Below are 8,894 nucleotides of genomic sequence, written 5' to 3' on the forward strand. Positions count from 1 at the left end.
CAAACAGCGATATTCTAGACAAGAAAATATATTTAGTATGCAAGTTTAATCATAGATAAATATTTTATGAGTTGGAAACATTTTATAATGGATCAAACTCAGCAATGTCCCTTTAAAGTTATTTTGTTTAATGACACCTCTAGAGCTAATTTATTAATCGATGACTATTGGATGACAGACATTTGAAACATTCTGTTATAAAGTGTGTTTTGTTTAACAATACCACTAGAGGACATTGATTTATTAATCATCATCTATTGGATGTCAAACATTTGGTAATTTAGACATATAGTCTTAGAGATGAAACCCGCTACATTGTCCCATTAGTAGCAAGGGATATTTTATATGCACCATCCTACATACAGGCTAGCACACAACACGACCTTTGATATACCAGCCATGGTGTACTGGTTGGAACGAGAAATCGGCCAATGGGCTCTGTCACATCTTCTTAGAGGATACCTGGTACATTTTCAACTAGCAGCAGATGGTAGTTTATATCCAATTTCTGCAGACATGACAGCAGATACCACTGCATTTGCTGTATTGGTTATGAAGCACTGGCTGGAATGGGAAAAAGCAATAAGAAAATGGGACAACTGAAGTGGTTCGATTCCACTGTTGTCATCTGCACAAATAATATAAATAAGCATTACGTACTAATGTGTATAGAGACACATGTGTACGTGTGTAGGTGGGTCGTTATGTCTGTTGGTGGATAGGTATGATAGTAGATGCATGGGTAAGTAGGTATGTAGATATATAAAAAAACTCGAATCGTAACTAAATAGCATGTCCATGAGTGAAGCAGAGAGAGAGAGAGAGAGAGAGAGAGGTACAGAGAGAGAGAGAGAGAGGGAGAGGAGAGAAGAGAGAGAGAGATACAGATACAGATACAGATACAGAGAGATGCAGAGAGATATATATACAGAGAGAGAGAGGAGAGAGAAAGAGAGAGAGAGAGAGAGAGAGAGAGAGAGTACTGTTTAACATGCCCCTGTACCACTAAGGTGTCGGGCATGTCCATCCCGGGCCCGACCTCCCAGTGGTCTCGTCCGGGACAGAATATGAATGAATGAATGAATGGCTATCGACACCTCACCACGAACATTACATCGGCTATTGGGTGTCAGACAGTGGTAAATACAAACATAAAGTGATGATCAACATCAATATATACAATTCAAGAGGTAAATAAAAACAGAGTAAAGAACTGTGTAAAGATGTGGCGTTCCGTCAGAGTACATTGACGTGGAGAGAGAGACAGAGAGAGGCCGGAAGTGAGTAAGAGAGGCCGGGAGTAGTTCGGATTTTAAACGTTTAAACTTCGTTCAAAATTTTATGTCGAAATTATTATTATTATTATTTTTTTATATTATTAAATAGTCCGATCCTGTCTCCTTTCGCTTATTTATTTTTAGACTCCTACTAAAATGCTCCAAATTGTATATCTATTCTTTTTATTTTTGGCTTGTAAGTTTTTATTATTATTTTTTTTTTAATTCTATTTAACTTTTTTCACTAATTGTTATTCTCAAAATTCTGCCCATTTCCCCCCCCCCCCCCCTCCCCGCCCCATTCCTTCCCGGACCCAGTCACTGGCGAAGTCAGAGATTGTGCCTGGGAGACACGTGCTTGAACCTCAAGTGATAAGTGTATGAATAAAAGTATGACTATATAGAGAATACTACATGAGTGGGCGTTAGATACCATATGTCTTACGAATTTATCTTACAAAGAGCGAAAGCGAGATGGATACGTTTTAAAACAACGAGTTGTAAGAAAAACAGTATGTAACGGACACGGATGTCGAATTCTATTTCTTAAATATCCCCCAAAACCAGGTTTTAAGCAAAGTTTAACATATTTACCGACTAATGGTTATTCACATCCCTTGCGCTTGTAGCTAACTAACGCGTCACAGACAAATGATTGTCAGGCTAACTATATGTCAGAGTGCAATCGATTACGATCGTTCTGTTTTTTCATTGGGTGTATGAAATCGGTGAACTGGTCATCACCTAGGAGCAGCCAATCGTATGGCTTGAAATTGTTAACAAACGTACGTGTGTAAGTCTTGCAAAAGTAACGAATGATGTTCTCACAAACTGGTGTGAAAAAGGATTATTTACATTACAAATATTTTAAGTTATATAAATATATAAAAAGACGGAGAGATATACAGAGGGTGATGAACAGAGAGACAGATTGAGAGAGAAGACTAGGAATACTGAGACAATTAAGAATTTTTTTTTGTTCAGAACGTGTTCCCGGTGTCCCTTCAGACTGCAATGACGTCATGATGCTCGGAGGAGAGACCAGTGGAGTTTACGCTATTCATCCACGTGACACTGGCACATACATTAACGTGTTTTGTGATAGCGCATCAAGTGAAGATGGCTGGCTTTTAAGGAATTACACTTAAAATATATTTAATATGTAATTCTAATGGTAGAAATATTTTATTTTTTTGGAAACATCTTACAATGCAGCAAATTCAGGAATGTCCCTTTAATGCAATCGATTGTTTTGGTAATCATCAAGCGAAATAACGCGATCCGGGACGAGCGCCCCAATTTTTCACTCCTGTCACGGGGATCCTATAATACCCGTAACTGAATAAAACACGGTTATCCAAATATCTCTCCTAACTGTATATCTATTAGATCACTCTGTATCGGGCAGTGTATACCCGAGTGGCTCGGCTCTAGGTATATCAGAGATACGATCTTATATAGAGTATGTATTATTATAGCACGTTTAGTTCACTAGAAAACACAACAAAAACACAATACACTTTGGAATCTGTATTAATACTACGCTGACAAATGTACTGCCGCAGTAGTTAATTAACAACAACAATATAATAACAACCCAGAACTAATCACTTAATTAGTTAATCACTAGGTGTCTAGTTTACACAATATTCTAATCACTTCACCGTGACACAACACCCACACGTGTGATAATTGAGAAACGCTTCCAGGGGAACTTAATTAATAAACGAATTACAACTCTATTCCTACTTGGTTAATTTTTAATTAACCCTTAACTACTCATTCAGTAACCTTGTAATACAGAATTAATACTGGTACCTATCACAATAAAGACAATAACATACAGTTTACCTAGGTCCTCTAGGACGACCGGCTAAGCTTTATATTTTTAGAACAGTGAAGCCTACAATTTACTTCGTCAGTTACCGGAAACACTGTCTGAATAATATTGGTATAATACAGTATTAAAATATTTAAAGTCACATCAATCACATCAAGGTTATACAACAGAGCAGAAATATATATTTACCAGTCCGGATGGACAACGTTCCCCTGGAATCTTCCTTTTGGTTCTGTTCGATATCTCTAAAATCCTATATATTTATTAAAAAATCTGAGAGACAGCGAATATCGCCTGGGGGCACAACGCGGCACCTCACCTATCATGTGAATTTGCCCCAACTCTCAGAGACGGTATTTTTCCTTAGATGGCCAGACTTACTGTCGCCTAGTTCGCCAAAAATCACGTCTTAAAACCGCACTATCGTAGGTATTACGTATTACGTATTACGTAACTACTGGCCACATGGCCTCCACACCTGGTCTAAGTGTGTATTAGGGGGGTACGGTCGCGCGGAGGTATTATGTAACCAAGTGCACACAGCCCTCTGAAACAATTAACATCGCCACAGGCGAAAAAAAAGAAGGGCATGTTCCGTCACACACCCCCACCTCAAAAACGATATTTCCTCTACTCTAGGAATAGGGAAATATACTACATTAAAACAAAACAAAAAGTGCGTTAACCGACGCATCCGGGCATTTACGACACATAATAATAAGGTGACTACCAGTAATCACACTGAATCTCTCAGTCCCTGGTATACAAATAAATATATAAAAACAAAACAGAACTCAAGAATGTCAACACATTACCACGTTCAACTTCGGGACAGGGCATCAGTGATTACATTGGATGTGCCCTTGATATGTTCAATGGTAATTGGGAATTCCTGCAGAAGAAGACTCCATCTCAAAACTCTCTGGTTGGTGGCTTTCATTCTGTGAATGAAGGTAAGCGGATTATGATAAGTAAAGACCACCACTTGATGCACTGCCGATTTCACGTAGATCAGAAAATGCTTCAGAGCTTGTACCATGGCCAAAGCTTCCTTCTCTATAGTGGAATAGTGGAATAGCCACAGGTGAAAAAAAATAAGGGCATGTTCCGTCACAATATATATATATATATATATATATATATATATATATATATATATATATATATGTATACACACACACTCACACACACATACCGGCCTCGGTGGCGTCGTGGCAGGCCATCGGTATACAGGCTGGTAGGTACTGGGTTCGGATCCCAGTCGAGGCATGTGATTTTTAATCCAGATACCGACTCCAAACCCTGAGTGAGTGCTCCGCAAGGCTCAATGGGTAGGTGTAAACCACTTGCACCGACCAGTGATCCATAACTGGTTCAACAAAGGCCATGGTTTGTGCTATCCTGCCTGTGGGAAGTGCAAGTAAAAGATCCCTTGCTGCTAATCGGAATAGTATCCCATGTAGTGGCGACAGCGGGTTTCCTCTCAAAATCTGTGTGGTCCTTAACCATATGTCTGACGTCATATAACCGTAAATAAAATGTGTTGAGTGCGTCGTTAAATAAAACATTTCTTTCTTTCTTTCACAAACATATTACATATTATATATATATATATATATATATATATATATATATATATATATATATATATATATATATATATATACATATATGATCATGTTTCAGTTACCCCCTTTTAACATATTACGATATAATTATTGAAGTCGGTTTCGCTCCAGCTTTATTTCGCTTGATGATTACCAAAACAAGCGATTGCATTAAAGTTTATATATAAATAATTATAATTATGTGTGTGATCGTGTGTGTGTGTGGGGGGGGGGGGGGGGGGGATGTGATCACATTCGACATAATCAAAATATAAAACGCAATAGAGGTAACATTGTTTTATGTCTTATTTCATTAGGTTATTCAGCGACGGACGGACGGATCGGAAGATTTCTACAGAAATTGGGATGAATACAGAGACGGATTTGGAGATTTGAATAACGAGTTCTGGTTAGGTAATTGTCTGGCCTCCCATTATCAATGGATGAATGAATTAATGAATGTTTAACGACACACCAGCACGAAATATACATCAGATACTGGGTGTCAAACTGAAGAGTTAAGATGCAAACTTCGATAAACCCTTCCGGCCTCGGTGATGTCGGCCTCGGTGGTATCCTGGTTAGGTCATCGGTCTACAGGCTGGTAGGTACTGGGTTCGGATCCCAGTCGAGGCATGAGATTTTTAATCCAGATACCGACTCCAAACCCTGAGTGAGTACTCCGCAAGGCTCAATGGGTAGGTGTAAACCATTTGCACCGACCAGTGATCCATAACTGGTTCAGCAAAGGTCATGGTTTGTGCTATCCTGCCTATGGGAAGCGCAAATAAAAGATCACTTGCTGCCTGTCGTAAAAGAGTAGCCTATGTGGCGACAGCGGGTTTCCTCTAAAAAACAGTGTCAGAATTACCATATGTTTGACGTCCAATAGCCGATGATAAGATAAAATATCGATGTGTTCTAGTGGCGTCGTTAAATAAAACAAACTTTACTTTACTTTACGGTGATGTCGAGATTAAGCCATCGAACGACTCAATGGGTAGGTGTAAGACTACTGCACCATCTTCACTCTCACTAAAAACTAACCCACTATCCTGGACAGACATCCCAGATAGTTGAGGTGTGTGCCCAGGATAGCGTGCTTGAATCTCAATTGAATATATGCACGAAAATAAGTTGAAATGAGGTGAAATCCATTTTAGTAATTTTTGAAAAAGATGTTGTTGTTGTTTTTTTGTTATGAGTCCACAATGGGCGATCTTAAGTTGAAATAAGTAAAGCAAATAACGGACGGAATTTCAAGAACCCCCCCCAAAAAAAAAACAAAAACAAAAACAAAAAACCATCAACAACAACACCACCAGAGGTATAAAATCTGAACATAACGCCTTGAATGGAATAAAATAGCATTCGTCGTTTTTTTTTGCGCCTGGAATCTTCGTATATGTATATGTATACACGACAATTTCAGGCGCAAACACACACACACACACACACACACACACACACACACACACACACACATATATATATATATATATATATATATATATATATATATATATATATATATATATATATATATGTCTTTATTATTATTATTATTATTATTATTATTATTTGTTATTTCATGTTATTTGTCTTTTTAGGGAACACAAATATCCATCGGATAACCATCCAGGGCCACTATGATCTGAGAATTGACTTGGAAGACTTGGAAGGAAGCACCAGATATGCCCTGTATAAGGACTTCTCCCTGGCTCCAGAACAAGACTATTTTAGATTAACAGTTTGTCAATACAGCGGAAATGCAGGTAAAATACAATGGATATTTCGAAACATTTTGAATTATTGATTTGTACTTGGAGCGGGGTTTCGCTCAGTCGGTTGAGCGCTCGCTTGAGGTGCTTACGTCGCAGGATCGAACCACCTCAGTGGATCGATTTTGCTGATTTTTTTTCTCGTTCCAATCAGTACACCACAATTGGTCAAAGGCCGTGGTATATGCTTTCCTGTATGTAGGAAAGTGCGTATAAAAGATCCCTTGCTGCATTAGGAACATGTAGCTGGTTTCCTCTGTTGACTACGAGTCAGAATTACCAAATGTTTGACATCCGATGATTACTTCATCAAGCATAATTGATACCTAATATGTAAATTATCATTTAGATTTGATTCAGTAGTACACACTTTAAAACACTGCACTAATACAGTGATTATGAAATTATGTTATAGAACACGATTGTGCAGTCAATGACGTAGTGATAACACGCTCGCTTGATGTGCATTCGGTCTAGAATAGATCCCCATCAGTGAGCTCAGTGGGATATTTCTCGTCCCAGCCAGTGCACCACTACTGGTATATAAAAGGCTGTCGTGTGTGCTTTCTAATGGAAAAATTTAGCGGGTTTCCCTTCTAAGACTAAATGTCAAAATTACATCCAATAGTCGATTATTACTTAATCAATGTGAAAACGATATCTGTGTGGTTCTTAACCATATGTCCGACGCCATATAACCGTAATGTGTTGAGTGTGTCGTTAAATAAAACATTCCCTTCCTTCCTTCCTTTATTTACTAATATGCACATTGCCTAAACAATATTCCACATGATTTGCCTATCACCTTGTTGTGTTTGCTTTCAGGCGACAGCCTAAACAATATTCCACACAAATTGCCTATTACCTTGTTGTGTTTGCTTCAGGCGACAGCCTAAACAATATTCCACATGATTTGCCTATCGCATTGTTGTGTTTGCTTTCAAGCGTTTGCCTAAACACTGTTCCACACGATTTGCCTATCACCTTGTTGTGTTTGCTTTCAGACGACAGTCTAAGCTATCATAGTTATACTTGTGTGCATTATGAGCATAGTTTCGTGTTACATTATTGACTAGTATGCACATTGCCAACGCTATTCCACGTGATTTGCATATCACCTTGTTGTGTTTGCTTTCAGGCGACAACCTAAACAATATTCCACATGATTTGCTTATCACCTTGTTGTGTTTGCTTTCAGGCGACAGTCTAAGCAACAGTCAACATGATTTGCCTATTACCTTCTTGTGTTTGCTTTCAGGCGACAGCCTAAACAACATTCCACTTTATTTGCCTATTACCTTGTTGTGTTTGCTTCCAGGCGACGGCATAAGCTACCACAGTGGATACGCGTTCTCCGCTAGAGACCTGGATGTGGATGCATCTTCTGACACTCATTGTGCACGGAAGTTCAAGGGAGCTTGGTGGTATAATTCCTGCCACTATGCCAACCTGAACGGCCGCTATCTTGGAGGAATCCATTCTTCCTACGGGGATGGGATAGAATGGCACCACTGGCGGGGAGAATATTACTCTATGAAGACATCAGTTATGAAGATCAGACAGTTGTAACTATCGCATGAATGAATTGATGTTTAACGACATCGCAACACACACGCAACCACCATTGACTATTGGTTTGTGGGAGAAGAAAACGCTGCTTGAGAATGATACTGTTCTATCGACGAAATTGGGTCAAATTGAGTTATGGGTATCTTTGGAAAGCTGACATTGTAATCGTGAAGATGAAACTGGTTTCAGTTGCAAACTGTTACTTATAATAAAGATATTAACGGAATTATGTTGTTCTATTTCAAAATAATCACTCGGCCCTAATGTTAAACTGCTCTATCTTAACTGACCAATCATATGTTATCAAACATGACATGTGACACCAAAATCTTTTGATGATGGTATGTTCAGAACCGATCATTTTAATCTATTGAAATCAGGTCCAAGAACAAGTTTATTGTGTTTGTAACCAAAATTGAATGTCAAAGTAAACACATGCAAAGTTTCATTACAATGTATTCAAAATAAAAATTGCCATCCACACCCCTTGGATCCTTTGCTGAAATGTCATTGAACTTGTTCCCGCGTCATGACGATTTTATTGTTGTTGTAGGCAAGTGCACTGATTGCAATCATAGATAGGTTTGTAACAGATTTTGCCGAGAAAAAAAAACAAAACATTATTTTGTTGTCCGATTCATGTGTCCCGCAAAACAGAAACTCTATCACGCTTACAGCATTGAAAAGAGTTTATCGCCAGATCTAAAGTCAAAAGTATTCAGCAAACCTTTTGTGAACCAAGGCTCTCTTCAATTCAGGAAGTAGATAATCTCCACAGCAAAATTGAAGGAAAAAACCTTAAAGGTCAAAGAGCGCTATA

At 38.5% G+C, this 8,894-nt stretch overlaps 1 protein-coding gene across 1 annotated transcript; it reads left to right on the top strand.

Moving 5' to 3' along the window:
- Positions 1 to 724: 724 nt before the first annotated feature.
- On the top strand, positions 725 to 8,074 carry LOC121385998 (fibrinogen C domain-containing protein 1-A-like). The gene is made up of 4 exons (XM_041516792.1): positions 725 to 742; positions 5,042 to 5,138; positions 6,335 to 6,499; positions 7,824 to 8,074. The coding sequence occupies exons 1-4, from the start codon at positions 725 to 727 to the stop codon at positions 8,072 to 8,074; spliced, it is 531 nt and encodes a 176-aa protein (XP_041372726.1).
- The last annotated feature ends 820 nt before the right edge of the window (positions 8,075 to 8,894 follow it).

Source organism: Gigantopelta aegis, chromosome 12 (assembly GCF_016097555.1).
Source record: "Gigantopelta aegis isolate Gae_Host chromosome 12, Gae_host_genome, whole genome shotgun sequence".
NCBI lineage: Eukaryota > Metazoa > Mollusca > Gastropoda > Neomphalida > Peltospiridae > Gigantopelta > Gigantopelta aegis.

Bases quoted from the DNA above. Each gene is read 5' to 3' on its own strand.
- LOC121385998 (XM_041516792.1), top strand. The intron at 5,139-6,334 runs GTAATTGTCTGG...TTGTCTTTTTAG, and splicing joins GAATAACGAGTTCTGGTTAG to GGAACACAAATATCCATCGG. The intron at 6,500-7,823 runs GTAAAATACAAT...GTTTGCTTCCAG, and splicing joins TCAATACAGCGGAAATGCAG to GCGACGGCATAAGCTACCAC.